The sequence below is a fragment of the Scyliorhinus canicula genome, chromosome 14 (assembly GCF_902713615.1).
Source record: "Scyliorhinus canicula chromosome 14, sScyCan1.1, whole genome shotgun sequence".
In the NCBI taxonomy this organism is placed as follows: Eukaryota; Metazoa; Chordata; class Chondrichthyes; order Carcharhiniformes; family Scyliorhinidae; genus Scyliorhinus; species Scyliorhinus canicula.
The window spans coordinates 101,731,332-101,758,631 of record NC_052159.1 but is presented as its reverse complement, the minus strand read 5'-3'; the positions used below and the strand labels follow the sequence as shown (position 1 = coordinate 101,758,631).

Genomic DNA, 27,300 nt, shown 5'->3' with positions numbered 1-27,300 from the left:
CGCCCACTCTTTAGGACCACACGATTTCCCCTGTCAGCCGAGGCACGCCAGGCCTTCGACGGCATCAAGGAGAACATCGCCAAAGCGGCCATGCGGGCAGTGGATGAATCCACCCCATTTCAGGTAGAGAGCGACGCCTCAGGAGGTAGCTCTTGCAGCCACGTTAAATCAGGCAGGGAGACCCGTTGCATTTTTCTGCCGTACCCTCTCCGCTTCAGAACTCCGACACTCCTCAGTCGAGAAAGAAGCACAAGCCATTGTGGAGGCTATCCGTCACTGGAGGCACTACCTCGCCGGTAGGAGGTTCACCCTCATCACCGACCAAAGATCGGTTGCCTTCATGTTCGACAACTCGCAAAGGGGCAAAATAAAAAACGATAAAATTCTGAGGTGGAGGATCGAACTCTCCACCTACAATTACGATATCAAATATCGACCCGGGAAGCTCAACGAGCCTCCGGATGCCCTATCCCGCAGGACATGCGCCAGTGCGCAGATCGACCGATTAAAAAATATCCACAATGACCTCTGCCACCCGGGGGTCACCTGGCTCGCCCACTACATCAGGGCCCGAAACCTGCCTTTCTACAACGAGGAGGTAAAAGCGGACACCAGGGACTCCCCGATCGGTGCGGAGTGCAAATCGCACTTCTATAGACCAGACAGGGCCCACCTGGTCAAGGCTTCTAGGCCCTTTGAATTCCTCGCGATTGATTTCAAAGGGCCACTCCCCTCAACTAACAAGAACATTTACTTCTTAAACGTCGTAGATGAGTTCTCCTGCTTTCCATTCGCTATCCCGTGCCCCAACATGACCTCCCACACAGTCATTAGGGCCCTGCATAGCATCTTCACCCTGTTTGGTTTCCCCAGCTACGTACACAGCGACGGGGGTTCGTCCTTCATGAGCGACGAGCTGCGTCAGTACCTGCTCGAAAAGGGCATTGCCTCGAGCAGGACTACCAGCTACAACCCCAGGGGGAACGGGCAGGTGGAAAGGGAGAACGCAACCGTCTGGAAGACCATCCTACTGACCCTCCGGTCTAGAAATCTCCAAGTCTCCCAGTGGCAGGAAGTCCTCCCAGATGCGTTCCACGCTATTAGGTCCCTCTTGTGTACGGCGACCAACCAGACCCCTCACGAGAGGCTCTTCATTTTTTCCAGGGGCACTACCACGGGGGTCTCACTTCCGGCATGGCTGAGGACGCCGGGCCCCGTACTCCTGAGGAAACACGTCAGGGGGCACAAAACCGACCCCCTTGTTGAGAAGGTGTGCCTGCTCCACTGCAACCCCCAGTACGCATTCGTCGAGTTCCCTGACTGCCGTCATTACACTGTATCCCTCCGGGATCTGGCACCAGCCGGATCCAGCGTCCCCTCTGCCCCCACAGAAGGATCTCTCACCCTACACCCCATGCTGCCGCCCCTTGCACTCCCGAGCCCACGAGCTCGCTCCGCCAGTCCCGCGCGCCCCCAGTCGAACCAGGAGAGTATGAAGCTCGAATACAACCCTCCCTGGAGTCCGCCATCGTACCCCAACACACTACACCCGTCCAGCCACTGCAAGAGGCTGCAACCCCGGTGCTCCACAGGTCTCAGCGGACAATCCGACCGCCGGACAGACTGACGTTATAGACTCGACAACCACCCCCGCCGGACTTGATTTTTTTTACAGGGGGTGAATGTGGTGAATGTAATATATGAATGTATATATATATACTAATTCACACTGTTATTGTAAGCGCAGTAGTGCCATCCTACCACTAGGGGGAGTAGCGCTGAGAGCACTTAGGAACTTGTACTGGGCTCCACCCTTGGTTCCGCCCATGACTCCTCCCCCTAGTGCAGCTGTATAAGTATCCGTGTCCAGAGTCAGCCTGGGTAACTACGAGTTCATCGCCAGGTAACAGGCTGGCTCTGAAGTAAGTCGATTAAAGCCTAGATTCACATCGGAAACACGTGTCTGGTGAATTGATGGTTCCATCAAAAGTCCTCATCATTAACAGGTAATTCTACCTTCTTTTACTATGATTTTCTAATTCTCATACAACTGAACCCTCCCTCCCCCCACTATTTAGTTTAAAACTCTATCTACAGCCCTTGTTATGCAACTCACCAGGATTCTGGTCCCAACATTAATCAAATATTCTTCCCCAGTGCTGGTGCCAAATGTGAAAATCCATTTAAATTACTGTTATAAATTGCTTTCAGACTGATGGTTTTTAATATATTTTTTAAACTTCTTTTATATCTTTGCTTATTACCTCAGTCTGAAAGAAATTTATAACAGTCATTTAACTGGATTTTCAAATTTAGCACAGCTTCCTATTAGCCAATCAAATCACAGCATTTCTTTGATGTCACTTTTCAGGTTCCCCCCCGCCCCCCCCCTCCCCCAATTCAGAACTCTTGTCAGTTTCAGTGTATCACCAACCTTCCCAGGCTGCACTCTGAATTTCACCCACTCACAACTGCCAAAGTGGCTGGAGTGTCTGTGATGATATGATCTGCATACTCGTCTGCCATTGGGCCAGAACGTCGGCTTACCATTGGCCCTGGTCGGTCATGTGCCTCTCGACCGATTGGCCGAGAGGCTGAGTTAACCACGCCTCTATCAACGAGGTATAAATGCTCAGAAGCCTGACGATCGTCCCTTTCCACTGTAGACGATCGCCAGGCTGTGTTCTAGTTAATTAAAGCCTGACATTGGTAAATCACTCGCCTCGCGTGCAATCGATGGTGCATCAATTTAATTAACTACAACTTTGAAGATGGAGTTCCGCATCAAGCCCGAATGCCTCCGCATCAGCCCGCAAACTCCGAACTCTACAGAACTTTTCAAACTCTGGCTGACTTGCCTCGAAGGGTTCCTGGCATCTACAACCACCCCCCCCCCCACCGGGGCACAGAAGCTGCACGTCCTCCACTCCAGCGTGGGTATTGACGCTTACTCAAAAATCGAAGACGAGACAGATTATGATGACGCTATACGGAAGCTAAAAGGACAATTCATCAAACCGATCAACAGGGTATTCGCTCGACATCTGCTGGCCACCAGAAAGCAGGTCCCCGGTGAGTCTCTAGACCAATACGTCCGGGCCCTCTGTGCCCTGGGGAGAGGTTGCGCCTGTGAAGCGGTGTCCGCTACAGAGCACATGGAGCTACTCGTCAGACGCTTACGTGGCTGGGATGCTGTCTCCCGTGATCCGCCAGCGGATGCTGGAAAGAAACGAACTCAGTTTAACGGAGACACTGACTCTCTCCGCCTCCCTGGAGGTCGCAGATCTAAGCGCTCGCACCTATGACCCTGGCCAGGCCGCCTCCTGGCACGCTTCCCACCAGCTACCCACCGCTCCCGGCCTCCCTCAGGCTTGTGCCGCGGGGCGCCCCGATAAATCTGCGGGGCCCCGCTGCTACTTTTGTGGGTACGCTAAGCACCCTCGCTCGCGCTGCCCAGCCCGCTCCGCCCTCTGTAAGAGCTGCGGGAAGAAGGACCACTACTCCACGGTCTGCCAGGCCAAAACGCTGGCTGCAGCGTTTCTGGAAGCTGCACAGCACTCTCCCCCCCTCCCCCAGGCCTCTGCGAACGGCCTGTGTGCCTCTCTCTCTCCCCCAGGGCCCCTCCAGCCGCTCCCGACTCGCGCCCCGCCGGCCGACATGCGCACCTCCCCGGCCCCTCCAGGCCTCTGCCTGCCCGCCGCGCACGTTTCTCCCCCCCGCCCCCGGGCCCCGGCGCCCGACCGGCTCGCCTCTCCGGGCCCCCCTGGTCCCTGCCTGCCCGCAGCGGCCCTGCTTCCCCCGCTCCCGGACCCCGGCTCCCCCCACCCCCGGGCCCCGGCGCCCGACCTGCTCGCCTCTCCGGGCCCCCCCGGTCCCTGCCTGCCCGCAGCGCGACTCGGCTCCCCCCGCACCCGGCCCGCGCGCCTTACCTCCTCCCACAGCTGATGCACCTAGCCGGCGTCCTGGAGCCGGCTTCCGCATCCCCACAGCTGATGCACCCAGCCGGCGTCCTGGAGCCGGCTTGTGCATCCCCACAGCTGATGCTTGTTACTCACCTCCTGGAGCCGGCCTGCGCGCCTCTCCGCTCACAGCGCCGGCAACGCTAGCTCCGCCTCCAGCGGCCACGAGGGCTTCCTGGGCGCCGCCATCTTGGGGTGCCGACCCCACGTGCGGGTCCTGGGCGCCGCCATCTTGGGGCCCCGACCCCACGTGCGGGTCCTGGGCGCCGCCATCTTGGGGAACAGACCTCACCTGTGGATCCTGGCCACCGGCTTCCACATCTGCCACGCAAGGTCCCTCCAGCATGGAATCGGACAGCGACGACGGATTTTCTCCACGGCTCGCGGCCGTTCACCCCACATATGGATCCTGGCGGTTGTCGACGAACACTCCCGCTTCCCCTTTGCCATTCCCTGTCCCGACATGACCACATCAACCGTCATTAAGGCCCTACGCTCCATCTTCTCGCTGTTTGGCTACCCCGAGTACATTCACAGCGACCGGGGGTCCTCATTTATGAGCGACGAGCTGCGTCAATTCCTGCTCGACAGGGGCATCGCCTCTAGCAGGACGACCAGCTATAACCCTCGGGGTAACGGACAGGTCGAGCGGGAGAATGGTACCATCTGGAAGACCATACTACTGGCCCTCCGGTCTAGAAATCTCCCTATTTCCCGATGGCAAGAGGTGCTCCCCGATGCGCTGCACTCTATCCGCTCACTGCTCTGTACTGCTACTAATCAGACACCTCATGAACGTCTTCTTGTTTTCCCCAGGAAGTTGTCCTCCGGATCCCCTCTCCCGACGTGGCTGGTCACCCCCGGGCCCATCTTGCTCCGGAAGCATGTGCGGGTGCACAAGTCCGACCCGTTGGTGGAGCATGTCCAGTTACTCCACGCTAACCCGCAGTACGCGTATGTGGAGTACCCAGACGGTCGGCAGGACACGGTCTCCCTCCGGGACCTGGCACCCGCCGGCGTGCAGCCCCCCCCCCCCCCACCACAGACCCCCCCTCCCCTTTTTCACCCCAGCACCCCACTCAGCTTCCCCATCCCTCATCCATGGCGTCTCCGCGGCCAGCTCAGGTGACGGAGACTACTCGAGGTCTATCGCTCCCGGACTCCAGGACATCAGCAGGACCATCAGCCGATCCGACGACACCTCCTCCACTACGGCGCTCGGCCAGGACGTCAAGGACCACCAAACGACTGATCGAATCCTTCTAGAGTTCTACGGTCCCATGGACTTCCTTTTGTAAATATTGTTATGTCTGGGCCAGTGGCAAGCCCCCAAATTCGACAAGGGTACGGAGAGAAAATTATTCTCCCGACGGCTACTCATATCATCAGTTCTTCCCCCCCCCCCCGGGTCTCGTTCACACCCCCCCCCCCGCCTTCCTTCTCCGTAAGGGGTGAATGTGATGATATGATCTGCATACTCGTCTGCCATTGGGCCAGAACGTCGGCTTACCATTGGCCCTGGTCGGTCATGTGCCTCTCGACCGATTGGCCGAGAGGCTGAGTTAACCACGCCTCTTATCAACGAGGTATAAATGCTCAGAAGCCTGACGATCGTCCCTTTCCACTGTAGACGATCGCCAGGCTGTGTTCTAGTTAATTAAAGCCTGACATTGGTAAATCACTCGCCTCGCGTGCAATCGATGGTGCATCAGTGTCTAATTGTGTGGATGATATGGTAGTATGTAATAACATGGAGAAGAAACATATGGAGCAATGGAGAAGCAATTCGAACAACTAGAGTTGGCCAGGCTAGTAATTTGGCCAAAAGTGAGTTTGCCGAGGCAAAGGCCACCTATTTTGGCAATGTGGTGATACAGAGGCAAGTGGTGCCCAGAACGGTTAAAGCAAGATCATTCTTTGACTGTCCCCTTCCAAAAACAAACGGGAAATTATGAGGCTCATGGGTATATAAGGATTCTATAGGAAATTCAAATCAAATTTCAGTACTATAGCGGTACCCTTTGTGCCAGGGAAGCAAGCAAAAATTATGTGGTCCGTAGTCTGCCAAGACACGTTTGAGAAATTGAGGGACAACTTGATAAGCGAATTGGTGCTGGCCACCCCAGACTTTTCCAGACCATTTAAAATGGCTGCAGGTGCCAGTGACCTGTGGGTAGGGCCAGTGCTGCTACAAGATGACAATGCAGACATAGAGGGGCCAGTGGGATATTTTTAGAAAAATCTCAATTCGTACCAGAGAACGTATCCCACCATTGAAAAGGATACCTTAGCCTTGCTGGTCGCCCTGCAGCACTTTGAAGTGTATGTCTGCATTACAAAGAACAAAGATTGGTTTAAACAGACCATAACCCACTTGTATTTGTAAGTTCAAAACCCGGAATGCAAGATAATTCAATTGGAGTTTATTGTTACAACAGTTCAATGTTAAAATTGTACATATTCCCAGAAAGAATAATGTGATTGTGGATGTTTTGTCATGCATTTAAGGGATGGTTTAGATGGGTATGTGTTTGTGATTTATGTGTTTCGTACTTCATAATGAAATATCCGTGCCCTGAAGTTTCATTCTTTAAGGGTGGGGGGATGTAAAGGGGCCTTCCTGTTTAATCCCTTATTTTCCCATTCTTTTATTTTTGTTGTTGCATATATGATCCATGGTTATTTATTGTCCTGTGACTTTAAGACAAAGCAGCAGCCTGCACCTTTAATTCAAACAGGAAGATGAAGAAGGCTGTTTTAGACTGACATCAATGATGACCGAGATTGATTGATGTGACTGCTGACCAATGAATTTGCCAAAAAGGCGGTGCTCGGCCCGGTGATTGGTTCTGTTCCCACTTAAATGGTTCGGAGACCTAAAACGCTTTCAGTTTCGCATTGGCAGCTGAGGAAGATCTCTCTTTTTTCCTCATTCTGTTTTGTCCGAGATTAATCAGCTAATTCTCACCAAATAGTCAACTGTGGTACCAAATTCTGTCTGCAGAAAATGCTGATGCAAGCAGAATCCAGAATCTAATAATTCTCTCTCTGCAGGAAAGGCTGATGTGAGCAGAAACCATAATCTGATAACTCATAGAAACTACAGTGCAGGAGGAGGCCTTTCGGCCCATCAAGTCTGTAGGGGCCTTGGAAAGAGCACCCTACTTAAGCCCACACCTCCATCCTATCCCCATAACCCAGTAACCCCACCTACCCTTTTTCTGGACACTAAGGGCAATTTAGCATGGCCAATCCATCTAACCTGCACATCTTTGGACTGTGGGAGGAAACCCACGCAGACACGGGCAGAATGTGCAGACTCTGCACAGACAGTGACCCAAGCCAGGAATCGAACCTGGGACCCTGGAGCTGTGAAGTGACAGTGCTAACCACTGTGCTACTGTGCCGCCCATATCTCGCCCAGCAGAACAGGCTAGTGTAAAGCCAGGGGCCTCCTGGAAAAGCTGTGAGTAAGATATTGTTAACTGCAAGGAAGATCACTACAGGCTATAAACCAGAGGCTTTAATCCTCACTCATACGGTGAAGAAAATGCACGAAAGAACTCATCATCTGAAGCAAAGCCTCAACTTTTGACCTTAATCCTTAATATTTCTACCTTTTTTCTCCCCTCTGTTTGTCTGTCTTGTGTGTATGGGTAGAGGGTAAAGTAGTTCAAGTGGGAATCGGGTTTTAGCTAGCCGTTAAGCAGCTGTATTTACTGCATATTTCATATTTGTTCTTGTTATATACAAACAATAATTATGTTTAAAATTACAAACCTGGTTACTGTGATTATTAGACAGCCAAGGGCACAAAAGATTTTGGGTACTTTTATTGTAAGAATTATTAGTTAATTAGCTTGTGTTGTGAGTCCGTGACATGTGGAGCTGGAATTGAACATGCACTTGCTCAGGATGTCATAGCAGTATGGACTATAACTGTCTTTCAATGAGCTCTCCTGTTCCTTCTTTACAGGCCCCCACCCCCATGAGTCTCTGTGCAACCTATCCTACACAAACACAGCTTTGCCCCCCCCCCCCATTCCAACAGTTCAATCCCATCTACAGTCTTTGTGTCTGTATTTTAGTCTTCCATATTGCGCTCCATCTTCCCCACCCTCTATCTCCCCTTTGTCTTCCATCTCTCCCCACCAACTCCACCACTGCCCATTGTCACCCATGATTCTTAAATCCTTCCTCCAACTCCCAATGGTCATAGTGTTGTTCTCTGTCTCACGTCACAGCCCTGTCTTAGGGCCTGCAGAACATGCCCTCCCAGAGTATGGAGGAAGCCAAGTGAACAGACTTGCCCTCAATCCTCATTACTGTAGACTCGCTGTTTTGGTGAGAATCTGGAGTAGTGCTGCTGCAAGTAGGCTTTGAGTGTTGCATTCACGTTGAAATCACAAATGAAGTGAGGCCCAACAGCTGCCTGCCACTCATTTCCAAATGTGATATAAACCGATCAAATTTCTCTGATGTGGTGCAAGATTAGGTGGTGGAATGTGATTCATGTTTATATCGAACATTCATGACACAGTAATGTATGCAAATTGCCTTCCTACCATTCAGTGGGTAAAGTGATTTTTGGCCTCTCTCTCTGTATTTTCTGCTCCTGCCCACCATGAAACCCACCACAGGCCGGACCAGAAAATTCCATCCAATGAAACTGAATGACAATCTACTAAATTGTGTAATCTTATGTTAAAATGTATAGTTGTGAGAAGTTGCCTGTATAACATTGTTTTGTTAAAATATATTGATAAGGTGAGTTGAATTATTTTTTTCTGTATTGACTTGTATGTGTTGCAAATAAACAGAAAACAGCGCAATGCAACAGCATTTGACAAGTCAGACTTTAAAGAATATAAAGGAACACTGAATGAAAAACCAATACGTGAAAGTTCCAATGAGATACCTTCCTGTGATCATCATCGTTGCCATTGCTGCAAGGACACATCTGCTTGTTCGTTCAGTTCAGTTACAACTGAAAAATTAAATTACAAAAAGTCCAGATCAGTTTCCTACAACTCTTCTCATAATAATGCTTTAAAAGATGGGGGAAAGAGCTGTCTACGCTCATCAGACTTTAAACAAAAATGTTTAAAACAGAATTTGATCAGAAAGCACGCGTCAGTTGGAACTAACACATCTGACCAGTTTTCTTCAGAAGAAATATGGAGGACAACTCCCAGCCTTACATTGACAAGTACTGATGAACCATATACGGCTACTGGTAATTCAATGGACATAAATTATTCAGGACCAATAAGTGAGACCGTACTGAAAGAAGCTGAATACAGTAGTTGCGAGTATGAGCGATATTCTACATCATCGCCAGAATTTAGAAAGGATGGAGCAATTATGTTAAAGATAACATGTGGTGAGGATTCAAAAATGGGGAGTTCACAATTATTAAGCTCCGAGTCGCTTCCTAGTTACTGCATACAAACCACCAAAAATTCTTACAATACTGAAACATCAGTAAGAAAAATACCGCATGTTACTTCAAAAAAGGTGGCACCTTACTCTACATTACAAAGCCAAGTTTGCTACCCACTTTCTCCAGTGCCCACTCCTGGTTTTGAAACCTTTTCATTCTGCAGTAGTGACGGTAGTTCCTCTTTTGCCCATTATTCAGATACCCAGTGGTCATCTGAATCATCTTGGTCTACAAGTACTAGCATGAATACTGTAACAGGAAATGCACATTTCTCTATGTATGAAACCTTTACTGAAATAGAAACGTCAGGATCTGTGCCATCCTCCTGTCCAGCATCCCCAACAGGCCAGACTTTGCTTGCTTCCAGAGCAATAATAGACCAAATAGAAAGAGTGCCAGTACAGAATGATATTATAAACAACAGCAACTATAATGGTCTTTACGGAACAGTCATGCCAGATTCAGAGATAAAACTGATGGAGTCATTAGAAGTTTCCAACTTAAGGAACCAGCTTCCTTTCCCTGAAATCTACCATTTGGGAGAACATGAAAACAATGCATTGACGAGCAACATTAATCATATTTATCCATGCGTTCAGGAGGTTGCTATTTTGACAAAAGAAAATGTTGAAAAATTTGAGTTACTTCAGCTCAGAACAAAACTTTATTCTGTTTTACCACCATCGGTTACTGAAGGGTTGGAAATCGACAAAAAATGTCAGGGAGGGAATGGAGATGCTCAGCAAATGGAAAATGCGATTCATCAACCACGATCTTCAATTGTTCCAAGCTTATCTGAGAACCAGATTAAATCCTTTGAGCTGAATGTTGCTCATATGGCATTAGAAGGTCAGTGGGGATTGCCATTTACTGATAAGAAGTCACTTGCAATGATGTTGCCTCCGCTATCACCCTTACCTAACGATACATGTATTGAATCCATCGTAAAGGAAGAAAATACACCGGTCCTTATGGAAAATGAAATTTATGACTTGGAATTTAATCTGCACAGAAAGATTGGAATGCATCAGTGGAGACCAACATTATTCAAGGAAGTTAACCTTGCAGACTCTGCTAATGTGAACATAATTGAGTCAGATGCAGAAACATTCAATGAAAGATGTGCTACTCAGTTAACTTTAAATTCAGCTCAAGACTGGAATAATCTTGCTGTCATTCAAAAATCTGTTCGAGTACCGAAATCTGCAGAAGTATCCATCAAGGAAGATTCAGTTTCACTAGTTGAAACTCAAGACTGGAATAATCTTGCTGACATTCAAAAATCTGTTGGAGTACCGAAATCTGCAGAAGTATCCATCAAGGAAGATTCAGTTTCACTAGTTGAAACTCAAGACTGGAATAATCTTGCTGACGTTCAGAAATCTGTTGGAGTACCGAAATCTGCAGAAGTATCCATCAAGGAAGATTCAGTTTCACTAGTTGAAACTCAAGACTGGAATAATCTTGCTGACGTTCAGAAATCTGTTGGAGTACCGAAATCTGCAGAAGTATCCATCAAGGAAGATTCAGTTTCACTAGTTGAAACTCAAGACTGGAATAATCTTGCTGTCGTTCAAAAATCTGTTGGAGTACCGAAATATGCAGAAGCACCCATCAAGGAAGATTCAGTTTCACTCGTTGAAACTCAAGACTGGAATAATCTTGCTGTCATTCAAAACTCTGTTGGAGTACCAAAATACGCAGAAGCACCCATCAAGGAAGATTCAGTTTCACTAGTTGAAAACAAAAGTGAAGAGGTTGAAACACCACTAGTATATCATGAACAGGTAGATCACCTTGACACCAGATCAACAACTCCTGCAACTGAAGTCATTATTAAAGATACTCCCCACCTTAGTAAAGACAACATTGAATATCCTGAATCTCATCTAAATAGAAACATTCCTCAGCATATAACTAGCTGTTTCGTGAACAAAGAACAGCTACTTGAAGAGATGCCAAGTTATGATTTGAAGAGCATTGCAATAACTGGTATACCTCAACAACAGTCAACTTCAACAGATATCCCTCAACAGCAATCAGCTTTAACAGAGCAGCCATCAAAAACAGGGGTTGAGCATACACCACCACGTTCTTCAGCGAATGAGTCAATTCTGCAAAATAGTGACATAGCATACAGAAATGTCCCACTTTTAAAGAACAAACAAGTTGAAGTTACTCAGTTGAATAAAACTGAAAATCTCACCCATTTGAACGCTGCAGCATTAGAAACACAAATGGTCACGATCTCAAAGAAAAGTAACCTTCCTGAGAACATGCAAGCTAATTTACCATCAAAAGCACATGCCAAAAACAACATTTACTACCCAATATCAAAACAAAAAGCTATGATTACTTCACCAGTCTCAATTTCTTGCTCTAAGACATTGACTAATTTAGAATCTCAATTTCTTGATGAGAAACAGGCTCTGCCATCTGAGACACAAGTAATAGAATCTAAACAAATTTGTTTTTTTGATGAGCTTAAAACAGACAGAACTGAATTTACAACAGAACAAAAAACAAGTGACAGCCATTCATCAATTCAGTTTAGTAGAACATGCACCACTGACACAGCTAAGTCCATAGAGAAAGTTCAGAATATTGTGAATGAACCTGAAATGTATATTACTAAGAAACAGTTTAAAATTCCACCTGTCATTCAAAAGTCAGTCAGCAATAGTCGTCCAAATAAAATACCTTTAATTAACGTTACTCCTCTTGATAGAAGAAGTCCGAGGCCAAGGCCACAACATGTACAATTTATTGAGCAGGATGCTGTTGACTGCTTAGAGAAGAACTTAAAGCAAAAACTTGTATCCAATTTCTGGGAATATCCAATTTCCTTTGACAATTCAATGAAAGTGATGACTCCTAAAGAAACGCTTACAACCAAGACAAGTGATACCCAAATAAAGCCAATCAGTGTGGAATCAGCTTTCAGCAATGATAAAACAAGGGACAATCTTGAATGGCATGTTACACAGACAAAACAACACAACTGGGATTTAGCCAAACATTTTCAGAAATCAGCAGAAGTATCCCTTTCTTCTTCAGCTAAATTATTTTTTTCACCGCTAAGTCTAAGTGATACAGTTGTTATTCCCACAGAATTGCCATTCGTAAGTCCAAAACATAAAAAGATGGTAGAAAGAAATGTGAATAGAAGAAATACAAGTAATAGGTGGGGTTCCTCTAGGTTTGTCCAGCAATCTTTAGGTGAGTTTAATGTTGCTGCACCACTACAATCAGAAAGCATTGATAGAAATGAGTCCGTGTTCAACAACACTGGTGTATCATATCCTTTTACGCTCATTTCCTCTCAGGAAAAAATGCTTCAGAATGAAAGCAAAAACATGCTTCTATCATATGAATGTGATCGTAGGAATGGAGAAACAAACAAATTAAGAGAGGAGCCTGCTTTTATCAGCTTAAAGCTAGAAGATCAAAATCAATTAACTATGTGCTTAACAAAACAAAAGGTTGAAATTAAATTAAATTGTTTACCAAATCTGGTATTGAAATCATATAATGATAACTATTTTCTAAAATCAAAGAAACGGTTACCAACACTGATTAGATTTGGGGAAGGATATAAAAGGTCGAGGGCATTGTATATATCTTTTATGGAACATGATGCCATTGATCGATTGGAGGTTAACTTAAGCCAAAAGCTTATTTCAAGTTTGTGGGGATTTCCAACTTCTTACGAAAATTCATTGGAAATAATGATCCCTAAAGCACCGCCGTTACCTCCACCAATTCAGACAAGTGCAACTAAAATAGAACCCACCAGTATGGAAACTATTTTCCTTGAAGATAAAGTCAGAAACTATCTGGAAAGTCATGTTATGCAGCTAAAACTTCAGTTTAATTGGGGATTACCAACAGAAATTCAGAGAGCAAGAGATGCATTCATTCCACCTGCTCCAAAGTTGATTTCTTCCCAGCTAAATCTACAACCTTATTCACAGTTAGTTCTTGTTCTACCTGAACCGACATCTGTAAGTGATCATCATAAGAAAATGCTGGAGACCACTATGAAGAGAAAGATCATTAATAATAGACGGTGTCTCCTTCCTAATGTTGTGCAGAGGTCTTTGAACAATTTCGTAGATTTTAATTTAATAAAAGATCTCAGTGCACATTCAGACAATGTAAAAAGAAAAACATCGTCCATCAGCACTGACCATCATAAGGAGATACAGAAATTGTTACCTGTAAAGCATAAACATAGTAGGAAAAACATAGAGTTCAAGAAGGTAGAATTTAATGAAAATCTATTCATGTGCATTACAAAACAATGCTTAGACATTAAAATGGATCATCTTCCAAATATAGTAAAAGAGATGTACAAGGTCACATATCCTTTAGAATCAAGAAAAGGTTTACCAAAATTAATTACACTTGGCAAAGCTAACACGAAAGTACGACCACGTTATATATCTTTTATTGAGCAGGATGCAGTAGACCGTTTGGAGCTGAACTTAAAGCACAAATGGATTTCTTCCCTCTGGGGATATGAGACACTACATGAAGAGTCATTACGGATGATGATTTCTGCAGGACTACATGTTCCTCCAATAATCAAGGCAACTGATGCTAAAATAATACCTACGGCTGTAAAAACTTCTTTTTTTGACAATAAAGCCAGGTTGAGTTTAGAATGGCACATTACACAAAAAAAGCTTGAACACAACTGGAGTTTTCCATTACATATTCAAAGATCACAAGAAGCATTCATTTCACCTGCTCCAAAACTAATTCACTCACAGCTCAACCGATGTCCTGATTTTGAGGTGACTGTTGTTCCAAATGATCCTGCATTTCTAGATGTTGAAAGTAAGAAAAAAATTGAACTGAATGTCAAAAAACGGATCATAAATCAACAGTGGGGTCTCCCTAAGCTTATTAATTTGTCATTAGAGAATTTTATGTCTCCTGCACCATCAGTGAAGAGCATCAAGTCACAGTTAGAAATATCAGAAGAAAACGTATCGTTAAACAGTAAGTTTGAAACAATTTGTTTACAAAGTAAGTTGATACGACTCAAGGGAGAAAAATTGTCTGCATCATTCTGTGAACAAGCTATCAAATTTATGAAAGTAAAGAGAAAAAGAATGCCATCTGTAATTGATACTCTGGAACCCAAACATAGAGATCTGTTAGATATGGGTTTAATAAAACAGCGACTAGAAATAAAACTGGATAATTTACCAGCAATTGTACAAGAATGCTACAAAAATACATACCCTCCAACATCAGCAAACAAAACTTTAACAAAACTTATTGCACCTGGTGAAGGTTTTAAAAAAACAAGGCCGTGGTATATACCATTTTTTGAACAGAATGCTGTTGATCACTTGGAAATGAATTTAAAGAACAAACACATTTCCCACTTGTGGGGATTTCAAACTCTTTATGAAGAGTCAATGGAAATGATGATTCCCAAAGCTCCATCTGTGACTCCAGCACTCAAAGCAAATAGAGGCAAAATAGTGCCTGTGCCCATGGGAACCACTTTTATTGGCAAAGAAATCAGAAATAAATTAGAATGGCATGTTATTCAAAAGAAACTTCAGCACAATTGGGGCATACCATCATTTTATCAGAAGTCGGTAGAAGCAGTAATTCCAGTTGCACCAAAGTTGGTTCAATCTCAGTTAAAACCACAAGCTGATTCTATTTTGGTCATTATTCTAAGTGAGTTACCATTTATAGATAAAGAAATTAATAAAATGTTGGATTTAAACACCAGAAAAAAGATCATTAATCGAAGATGGGGTCTTCCTAATTTTATTCAGTCATCTTTAAGACATTTTGCCGTTCCTGGACCATCAATGAATGATGTTATGGAGTCAAAAAACAAGACAAGAAGGAAACCAAAAACCAATAACATTGAAATAGAGAATAATGAAACCAGCTTTCAACAGAAAGTGTTTGTGCAACCACAAAGAAAAAAATTGTTCTCAGTACATATTAAAACAGATAGAAGGAATTCAAAAACAGCCAAATTAGATGAGCTGTCTGACTTTGTTCAACTGAAACGAGAAGTTAAAAATAATCTGGATGTATGCTGTATGAAGCAATGTCTAGAAATTCATATGGACTGCTTGCCAGAAAGTGTGAAGAAGTACTATAAAGTTTATTATCCAACCTCAAAGAAATCATTACCACAGCTTATTGTACCCAAAAATGGATTCAAAAGGCCAAGAGCATTATATATATCTTTTATTGAACAGGACATTGTAGATCACTTAGCACTTAATTTAAAACACAAGCAGATAAACAATTGTTTGGGACTTAAAACTCTGTATGAGGAATCGATGGAAATGATGATTCCAAAAGCACCACCTATGCCACCACCATTCAAGGTGAACGGAACTCAAATAGAGCCTGTGGGTGTGGAAATTCATTTCTCCACTGATGAAGTTCGAAAAGACCTTGAAAGGCACATTACACAGAAAAAACTTCAGCATAAGTGGGGTTTACCATTGCATATTCAGAAATCACAAGAAGAATTAATTCCACCAGCTCCAAAACTATTATTATCGGATTTAAAGCCCCAGCCTCATTTTGTTACTGTGCTCACCTCGCCTGAGCCAGCATTCCTTCACAATGAACATAAAAAAATACTGGCATTTAATCTAATGAAGAGAGCTGTAAATCAGAAATTGGGCCTTCCTAAGCTTATTCTGTCATCTTTAAGTAATTTTATAGCTCCGGTTCCATCAGTGAAGGGCTCCATGCTACAAAGTGAAACGATTAAAGGCAGGAAAATATTGAGCAGTCCTCCCATTAAAAAAGCAAAGAGTGATCTGTTTCCTCGAGGCCTATTTCCACTGCACATTAGAAGAAAATTGTTGTTGCCACAATATAAAAGATGTAGTAATAGCAAAACATCAAACAAAATTGATAATTTTGCTGATATGAAACCAGAACATAAAGATAAGCTATGTGTATGCTTAACAAAACAAAGCCTACAAATTAAAATGCACGATTTGCCAGAAATCGTAAAAAGGTCATACAAAGATGCCTATCCTGTGCGATTAAAGAAAGATCTTCCAAGGCTAATTGCACCTGGTAAAGGATTCAAAAGGCCTAGATCGTTGTATATATCTTTTATTGAACAGGAAGCTGTTGATCGTTTAGAGTTGAACTTCAAACACAAACAAATTATGCATCTCTGGGCACTGGACACACTGTATGAAAAATCAGTCAAAATGCTGATTCCTGAAGGACCAAATGTGTCTCCAATACATAAGTCAAGTGAAGTTCAAATTGTAACTGTAGGTATGGAAACAGCATTCATTAACAATGTTGTCAGAGACAATTTGGAATGGCATATTACAAGGAAAAAACTAGAGACTAACTGCAGCTTTCCGTTACATATTCAGAAATCAATGGAAACATTTATTCCATCTGCTCCAAAATTGGTTCCCTCCGAGCTAAAGCCACATTGTATTCATGATGCAGTCGTGGCATCAACTGAACCACTTCATATAAGTGCTGAAGATAGAAATAGATTAGAAATGAATACACAGAAAAGGATCATAAATCAAAAATGGGATCTGCCAAACCTTATTCAGTCATCCTTGAGAGATTTCATTACACCAATACCATCACTGCAAGGCAACACTCTACAGTCACAAAGCATAAAAGGAAGTAAAACGTTTACTCACATTGTCACAGACCTTAATTCAAAAATTAGCATAGGACACAAGAAGGAAAAGTTCCCATCACAGCTTTTCCAGAAAGTTGATAAAAAAGCAAACTTTCAGAAGATGAGTACATTTCCAGATGTGTCCAACCTCAAACCAGAATGTAAGGATACATTAAATATGTGTTTGTTAAAGCAAATTCTTGACATTAAAACAAATAATTTACCTGGCATTGTACAGGAATTTTATAAAAGTTCTTATCCTACATCATCCAAAAAAACATTACCAAAACTTATTGTTTCCCATGAAGGATGTAAAAAGCAAAGACCATGGTGCTTACCATTTATTGAACAAGATGTCATTAATCACTTAGAGCTGAACTTAAAGCACAGACAGATTATCCATCTCTGGAGACTTGAAACTTTGTATGATGAATCAATGGAAATGATGATTCCCAAAGGACCACCTGTGCCTCCTGTAATCAAAGCAAGTGAAGCTAAAATAGAATTTGTGGGTATGGAATGTGCTTTCATTGAATATAATGTTAGGGACAAACTAGAATGGCACATTACACAGAAAAATCTGCAACAGAACTGGGGCTTACCGCTGCATATTAAGTTGCCAACAGAAAACTTTATTCCACCTGCTCCAATACTGATTCCATCCCATCTAAATCCACAGTTTAACTTTGGAGTAGTTGTTGCTCCAACTGAACCCACATTTCTAAATAAAGGAGTTAGAAAATTATTGGAACTTAATACAAAGAAGAAACTAATAAATCACAAATGGGGTCTTCCAATACTTATTCAGTCTTCGTTAAGAAAATCCATGGTCCTTCCTCCATCAAGAAAAGATTTAGTGTCAGAAATAGCAGAAGACAAGACAAAACCCAACAATATTCTGAAAAGAAGTAGGATTATAATTCCTTCACAAAGGCAGAAAGTAAGGGATTTGTCTTTACAATGTGAAGATGGTAGCAAAAACACATCTGGCAAAATGGCTAAAGTGGCCTATCCGTCTAATTTCAAACAAGAGTATATAGACAAACTTGATATGTGCCTGAGAAAAATGCATCTAGAAATTAACATGCATTGTTTGCCAGAAATAGTAAAAGAATCTTATAAAGAAAAAGGCCCTTCCATATCAAAAAAGCCATTAAGAAAGATCATTGCACCGGGTAATGGATGTAAAAAGCCACATTCATTATACATGCCGTTTATTGAGCCGGGTGCAGTTGATTACTTGGAGCTGAACCTAAAGCACAAACAGATTTTCCATCTCTGGGGACTTGTAAGCCCAAATGATAAATCATTGGAAATGATGATTGCCGAAGTGCCACCTCTACCACCAGCAATCAAGTCAAGTGGAGTTAAAATAGTGCACGTCAGTAGAGAAACACCCTTCCTTGATAGCGAAAAGAGAGAGAACTTTGAAAGATATGTTACACAGAAAAAACTTCAGAAAACCTGGGGCTTACCATTAGATGTTCAGATATCAAAAGAAGCATTTATTCCATTGGCTCCAAAGCTAATTCCATTCGAGCTAACACGAGAGCCTGCTGTTTCAGTAGCCGTTACTTTAACTGAGCTGCCATTCATTCTTAATGAGCATAAGAAAATATTGGAGATGAATACAAAGAAAAAGATAATAAATAACATGAGAGGTCTTCCTAATCTTATCCAATTCTCTTTGAATAAATTTATAACTACTACTCCAGATGCGTGCAGCAACATTAATGTGATTAATGTGGGCAGTACAGAAAATAAAATGGTTCTTCACAACTCATGTACAACAATCAGAAGAGGGAAATTTACAGCATTACAATATGAAAGGAAGAACAAAAGCGAGAAAACAAAGCAAATGGATGCGGATTTTTCACTTACTAGCTTCAAACCAGAATTGAAAGACAAACTTGAAATTTGTTTAACAAAACTGTCTCTAGAAATTAAGACTGGATGTTTACCTAAAATGGTGGAGGAGTTTTCCAAAAATACCTATCCCTCACAATCAAGGAAACTTTTGCCAAAGCTAATAGTACTTGGTGAAGGATTTAAAAAACCAAGACCGCATTGCTTACCATTTATTGAACAGGATACTGTTGATCACTTGGAGATGCATTTAAAGCATAAACTGATTACTCATCTATGGAAATTTCCAAATCTTTATGAAGAATCAGTAGAAATAATGATGTCTAAAGGACCATCTGAGCCTCCAATCATGAAGAGAACTACAGTTATAATACACCCTGTGGGTACAGAAACACATTTTGTTAAAGATAACGTTAGAGACAGACTAGAATGGCACATTGAACATAAGAAACTTCAGCGTAACTGGGGATTGCCATTACTTACTCAGAAATCACAAGAAGCATTTATTCCACCTGCTCCAAAACTAGTTCGTTCAGAACTAAAACCACAGCCTGGTTTTCCTTTGATTTTTGTTTCACCTGAAATGGCTTTCGTAACCTCAGAACATAGAAAAAGACTTAGTCTGAATACAAAAAAAAGAATCATAAATCACAGGTGGGGCCTCCCCAATACTATTCAATCTTCTTTGAATAATTTTACAACTTTGCCTGTGCTGCCATGTGAAGAGTTGGAAATAAGCAAAATATCTTCTAGCAATAGTCAAATGGAAGATGAAAAAATAGATGATACCTCAATTAACACAATTTTACAGACAAAGAAAAAACTGTCTTCAAAACAGAGTGAGAAAGGTAGCAGTAATCTGAAATCTTCTAATGTAGAAGAGATATGTCATTCTCCTGTTTTCAACCAAGAAAGTAAGAACAGGCTAGAAATATGTTTGATAAAGCAATGTCTTGAGGCTAAAAATAATTGTCTCCCAGAAATAGTGAATGCGATGTATGAAACTGCCTACTCTTTAATGTCAAAAAAACCTTTTTTAAAGCCAGTTGCACCTGGCAAGGGATTAAAGAGGCCAAGATTGGCATACATACCTTTTATTGAAAAGGATGCTATTGACCATTTAGAAATGAATTTAAAGCACAAACTGCTTACCCATCTCTCTGGATTTCCAACCCAGTATGAAGAATCTGTAGCAATTATGATCCCAAATGTACCACCCGAGCTTCCAGTGACCAAAGCAAATAAGATTCGAATAGAATTTGTGGGTATGGAAACGACCTTCATTGACAAGAAAACTAAGGACTTACTAGAGTGGCACATAGCACAGAAAGAACTTCAGCACAAATGGGACTTGCCACTGCACATTCAAAGATCACGAGAAAATTTTATTCCAGCTGCTCCAAAAATAATTCAATCACAGTTAAAACAAGAGTTTTGTTTTGTGACACTCTGTGTGCCAATCGATGTGCCCTTCCTTAGTGATGGACACCGGCAAATGATAGAGTCAAACACAAGAAAAAGAATTATAAATTGCAGATGGGGTATGCCAAAGCTAGTTCAATTATCTGAAAATAATTTCATACCTGCTGCCCCACAAACAGAAGATTTCAATCTGCCACAAGATATGACAGTGCCCATTTTTATTGTGCCTACTTCTTCTGGCAGTATTATCCAATTAAGAAGAAAATTGCCTTCACCAACGTATCCAAGAAGCGCACAAATAAAAAATTATATTGAGGTATTTTCTTCTGATAATCACGAAGTTACATGTAGAGCTGCTATCGACTTCTGCATAATAAAGCAGTGTTTAGAAATTAAAATGGAGCATCTGCCTGAACTGGTAATGCATGCCTACAGTGTTAGCTATGGTCACACATCAAAGAAGATTTTACCAAAAACTATTTTACCTGGCAAAGGATCTAAAAAACAAAGATTAACATATATGCCTTTTATTGAACAAGAAGCAATTGATCGCTTGGAATTAAATTTAATACACAAACAGCTTACGCATCAGTGGGGATTTCCAACTCTCTATAAAGAATCAATGGAAATTATGCTTGCAGTGGTACCGCCATTGCCTCCATTAATCAAAGCTAGTGGAGCTCGGATAAAGCCTGTGGGTATGGAAAATAATTTCCTTAAAAATGAAATAAGAGACAGACTTGAATTGCACATAACACAGAAAAAAATTCAGTACAATTGGGGCTTACCGTTGCACATTCAAGGATCACTAGAAGCATTAATTCTACCTGCTCCAAATCATACTCAAACCGAGATAAATTTCCAGCCTAATGCTGCAATTGCTGTTGCTCCTTTTGAACCGGTGTTTGTTACTAACAAACATAAGCAAACCCTGAATCAAAATATAAAGAAAAGGATCATACACCGGAAATGGGGTCTTCCTAAAATTGTTGACTCCTCTTTAAACCAGTTTCTGGGTCCTACTCCATACGATGAAATCTTCATACAACCAGAAAATTTTAAAGAAAGCAGCACTATGTTCAATAATGCCAATTTGGGTAGAAGTTTTAAAATGTTTTCTCAGAGTAGAACCTTGCGACTCAAAGGAGGCAAATTAGGTTCACAATTTGAAACAGACGAAATAAGCATAAATGAAGTAAAAGAGGTAGCTGCCAGTGTTATCCTCAGATCAAAGTGTGAAGAAAACCTTGATAATATGAGCGTGTTAAGGCAGTGCCTGGAAATTAAAATTGGATGTTTGCCTGAACTAGTAAAAGAGTATTACAAATGTACCTATCCTTCAGCATCAAAGAAATCTTTACCAAAACCTAGTGCACCTGGGAAGGGACTTAAAAAACCAAGAATACGGTATATTCCTTTTGCTGAACAAGATGATATTGATCAGATAGAGATGAACTTGAAGCACAAGCAACTTTTATATCTCTGGGGACTTGAAACACAGTATGAAAAGTCAATGGAAATGATGATTCCCAAAGGACCACCCATACCTCCATCAATTCAGGATGGTAGAGTTCAAATTAAGTCTGTATCTAGGCCAACAACTTATTTTTCTGATGAAATCAGGAACTTTCTAGAACGGCATATTTTGCAGAAAAAGCTTGAATGTACTTGGGGCTTACCATCACATTTTCAAAAATCAACAGAAGCATTTATTCCACCAGCTCCAAAGCTGATTTTAGCCCAGCTCTATCCACAGCTCAATGTTGAAATAGTTGTTGTTCCAACCGAGTTAGAATTCATCAATGATGAGCACAAAAATACACTAGAAATTAATATAAAGAAAAGGATTGTAAATCATATAAGGGGCCTTCCCCAGCTTGTTGAGTCATCTTTAAATGGATTTATGCCACCTCCTCCACCAATAAAGTATTTGGTAAAGCAATTTAAAAGTACAAAAAAGTATACAGTAAGTTCCAGAATGAAAGGCTCATCAAATGGCTATGAAATGGTTTTTCCTGGGTGCACATCTCTTCTGAACATAGAACAAAAAAATGCATCATACAACGGCAGTTTGAAGGGAAGTGTCAAAATGAAAAAGGGAGAAAGGAAGATGTCTACTCTTACTGAACTTATACCAGAATGTAGTGATAAGCTAAATATGTGTTTGATAAAACAGAGCCTATCTATTAAATTGCATTGTGTACCTGAACTGGTAACAGAACTTTACAAACAAAGTTATCCTCCAGCAATGAAGAAGTCATTACCGAAGCTCATAACACATGTTAAAGGATTTAAGAGAACAAGATTACCAGATATTCTGTTTGCTGATCAGGATATTATTAATCGCTTAGATACAAATTTAAAGCACAAACAGATTAATAACCTTTGGGGCATTGCAACTACATTTGACAAGTCAATAGAAATGATGATTCCTCAAGCACCACCTTTGCTTCCGGCAATCAAAGCAAGTGGAGCTAAAGTACAGCATATAGGCATGGAATTAGCCTTTCAGTCTAGTGAAACCATTGAAATCCTGGAACGGCACATTACAGCAAAAAGATTTCAATACCAGTGGGGCATACCGTTGCATATCCGAAGATCAATAGACAAGTTCATTCCATCACCCCCAAAACTGGTTCTGTCCCAATTTAGCCAGTATCCTGATTTTGGTGTTGATGTTTCTGCAGATGAGCTAATATTCCCAAGTGTGGAATTTAAGGAAACATTGGAAATAAATATAAACAACCGGATCATAAATAACAGAGACAGCCTTCCCAATATTATTCAGGCTTCTTTGAATAGATTTATACCTCCTTTTCCATCAGTAAAGGATGTCATGCCACTGTCAGAGACTGGAGAAGGTAGTACAACAGGATTTAATAGACCTGAACTGAACAAAATTGATACAGATTTATCTGCTGATCTAAAGTTATGTGTAAGCACAGTTTCGTTACCAAATTGTGAAGACGGTAAAGGAAGCAGCAGTGTAAATAATATGGAAATATTTCCTGTCGATCCAAATTTGGAATCTGAAGATGAAGTGGATGCAGATATGACAATGCAATCTTTGGAACTGCAACCAGTGTATAGATGTTCTTACTCAGCCGCAAGTAAAACTTTGCCGAAGTTAAATACCCCTTATAGAAGATTCAAAAAACAAAACCTAAAGAGCAAATGGAGTGACGATTGTCTTGAGGTACAATGTTCTATAGCCTCACCCAGTTACAGACCAAAATGCATGAAAACTGTGGGCTCTTCAATTTGGACAACAAATTGGAAATTGGCTGATTTGACATATAAACCAATGACTATTGTGGGACTGTCTTTAGTTCCAGCAATGATTGGAGCAAATGGACCTTTATTCCCCATGACACTGCAGAAGGATTTCAACATTTATTTGAAACAAAACATGGGTTCTCTTTTATTGTCACGTTCCATTCTTTACGCAGATTGTGAAGAACTCTTAGCACAATATGCAAGAGATGTTGGGAATGTTGTATTTTATCCAGAAGATTTGACTGAGGAAGCAAAAATTCATTTTCAAAGTAAAGAACATGGATATGTTAAAATAATTGCAGGTGCTTTCGTTAAAAAGCAGAATGACAAAGAAAAAATACAAGTTGGTCTGTCAGAAATATTTTGTGCACAGACGTTACCTACAGGACTTTGTGATACCTTGCAAGAGAGAATTATTGCAGCTCAAGATCCTGATGATGGAAACTACTTGAGTGTTTCTGATGAGGAACTCCATGGTGCTTATTATGAAAACCTTAATAAATCATACCATAGTTCCAGAACCCATGTTGCAAAGAAAAAGTGCAGAAAAACTTCTCAAAGTTGGTATTCAAATCAAACAAAGCCAGATAAGTCTTTGGTGAAGTCAAAGGCCAAATTTTCCAAGCAAGATTGTCAGAGACCAAGAATATATAAACATAAAGAAGAAGAAAGAAAACCTGAGTTATTCAACCAAAGCATTATTTTTGTTAGCCCAACTGAAGAACTGTGTTGGTCAGACACAGACGAAGAAGAGGAATCTGCCTCTTGCTCTCCATATTATGACCGACCAGAAAGCCCAATGTCAACAGGAGAAATTTATAGACATGATGAAAGGTCCCCACAAAGTTCCACATCTCATTGTTCAGGATGTCAGCAAGTATTGTCGCATGAGAATTCTCCGTTTGCAACAAATGAAGACTGTGAAGGTACTGTGTAGGATTATGTTTTTATCAGATGGTCGCGTTTTCTAAATATATATAATTGCCATATTTCTTTTGCTTTTAAAGTTTATACAAGTAAAATGTAATTTAAGGTATTTAGTGGTAAGCATATTAAATAAACAAAAATTGGTAGACTTTTTATATTGCTGTCCTAATTTGAATCTGTGATCTGGATCACCTTACATTGGAAACAAACCGCCCAACCAGAAAAATATCAATTGTATATCTTCTTTAAAAAAAAGATATATTAAATTCTAATATAAATAAAATTATTTATTACTAATAATTGACAACTATTCCCAAATTTATACATGTCTTCAGATGCACTCCAACTTGTTCTCTGGAGCCTTATCTTTGCTGGGAGTTTCATGGAGACTTCAACTTGGACAGTACCAGTGCTTCCCTCTAACTTGTTTTAAGTGCCTGCATGGTCCTTTTGAGATTGATACGCGGTGGCCCACTTGATGCGTGTTGGCCCATGTGTGTATCTCAAAGGGAACGTTGCTTGAGAACTTTGTTTTCTCTCTGCATGGCACATTTCTGATTGCTGTGTGCTCACGCACTCATCTAATAGAAAACATTGGATGGAACCTCGAACTACCACAAATGTGACCTTCTGCATCAGAGAACATGGGCTAGGGTCTCTTGCATTGGGAATTTTCACCCTTCTAGCCTCATAAAAACTCAGTATAATGTTGAATAGGATTAATTTGACAGCATTAATAACATGAATGAAAATTGTAGTACCTTGAGGAAACAAGTGTGTTATTTAATCCAAGTCAAGCAGACTCTATATTATTTTGAATTGCATAGAATTTGATGACAGACACAGTTTGCATGATAGAATTTGAGATAATACTTTCTTTGTATTTTTCTGTTTTAGTCTATTACCAGTGTGAGAGTCCAATGTTTCCACACTCAACACACTAGGGGGAAAAATGCAAGAGAATATACGACGGGTAATATATGTGGAATATTCTGCTTTGACAACCATTTATTAATTGTCAGAATGAAAACCTAATAACTTGGAACATTGTTTTCTTGAATTGCAGGTTCACCAGCAGGATTTCGTAAAACTTGCAGTCACAAGATAGGACATTGATTAAGGAAATGAGTATCTTTTTGCCTGCTGATATGATTTAGTTACATCACATGTAACATTTCACTTGCTTAAATAAATATCAACATGGCAAAGTGAATAATTTCTGATCGCCTTGCAGATCTGTGGTGAATGTATTATGCCAATAATCCACCATTGTATTTGTATCTGTGCTGTTGCCCTTGTATTTGTATCTGTGCTATGCTGTTGCCATTGTGGGCTTCTCCTATGGGCCATTGTATGGCATTATCCATAGGGGAACATGTTGGGGCATGTATGGGCTCTGCCCATGGCTCCTCCCCTTGAAGGGAGGTATAAAGAGCAGTCGACCTGTAGGTGGTTCTCAGTATTGGATCAGTCGCAGGCAGGCACTGTTCTAAGTTGATTAAAGCCACGGTTTACTTCTACTCTTGTCTCGAGTGAATTGATGGTCGCATCAATTTAATCAACTTAAACGCAACTATGGAATCGGCCCTCAAACCTGACCGACTGGAACTCGATCCACAGGCCGCGGAGGCGAAATAAATTATTTGCACTGGCTCTGCTGCTTCAAGGCCTATCTCGCAGCCTTCTCCACGCCTTCCGTCACCGACGAACAGAAGCTGAGCCTCCTCCACGCACGGTGAGCCATCGAATCTCTGTTCAACTGGACGAGGCCTCCTCCTACGCAGATGCCCTCGCGATGCTCGAACGGCTCTATGTAAGGCCCATGAACGAGGTTTACACGTGACACATCCTCACCACTCGCCGCCAGCGTCCCAGGGAATGGCTGGAAGACTACCTACGCGACCTCAAAGTCCCCGCACGCAGCTGCAACTACCAAGCCGTTACGGCCACTCAACATATGGAACTCATCGTCCGAGACGTCTACGTGACAGGTGTCCGGTCCAACTACGTGAGACAGCGCCTACTCGAAAAGGGGGCCCTGGACCTGGATCAGACGGTAAAGTTAGCCTCCTCTCTGGAAGTAGCGTTCCAGGTTAACGCATTCCCGGCTGACCATGCGACCCCCTTGTGGACCCCCGACCAAAGACTACCCCAGGCCTGTGCTGCGCGGCCGACCGCCCATCATGGGGGGCTACCTTGCTATTTCCCAACACCTTCAGCAGCACTGCCCGGCCCGTAACGCGAAGTGCAGGAGCTGCGGGAGAAAAGGACATTTCGCCAAAGTTTGCCTGGCCAGGTCCAAGAACTCTAACTCACAGACCCGATCCTCAGATTCACAGGCCCGCAGACCCCGCAGTGTGGCAGCGTGTCTGCCAACTCCGCCCCCTGCAGACACGTCATCGGCCTCGTGCTATCCCTGGGGGCAGCCATCTTCCACTCCTCACAGCACGTGCGACTCACGGGGGCCGCCATTTTGGCCATCCTCCCCCACTTGGCCGGCCACGTGCGATCCTTGGGGGCCACCATCTTGGACGCCATCTTCCTCACCGCCTGCCACACTCGACCAACAGGTGCCGCCATCTGCTACGCCACTCGACGCGTACGATCAACAAGGGCAGCCATCGCGGAGCCGCCCCAGCACCTCCGACCACGCCGGCTGCCTGCAACTCAGCACGGTCACCCTGGACCAGTCGCGACCCAAGCACCTCTGGGGCTCTAGGATGACAGTCCAGGTAAACGAGCAC

General features: G+C 42.6%; 2 protein-coding genes across 2 annotated transcripts in view; both read left to right on the top strand.

Moving 5' to 3' along the window:
- The window catches only part of LOC119977237, a 115,737-nt gene extending 106,562 nt beyond the window's left edge, over positions 1–9,175 (top strand). The window contains exons 4-5 of the mRNA XM_038817950.1: positions 8,780–8,925; positions 9,120–9,175. Of these exons, the coding sequence (XP_038673878.1) occupies positions 8,780–8,925; positions 9,120–9,175 (202 nt within the window). The remainder of the gene's footprint in view (positions 1–8,779; positions 8,926–9,119) is intronic.
- On the top strand, positions 8,985–25,902 carry LOC119977343. Its single transcript, XM_038818139.1, has 3 exons — positions 8,985–24,555; positions 25,454–25,529; positions 25,623–25,902. The coding sequence occupies exons 1-2, from the start codon at positions 9,204–9,206 to the stop codon at positions 25,498–25,500; spliced, it is 15,399 nt and encodes a 5,132-aa protein (XP_038674067.1). The 5' UTR covers positions 8,985–9,203; the 3' UTR covers positions 25,501–25,529; positions 25,623–25,902.
- The last annotated feature ends 1,398 nt before the right edge of the window (positions 25,903–27,300 follow it).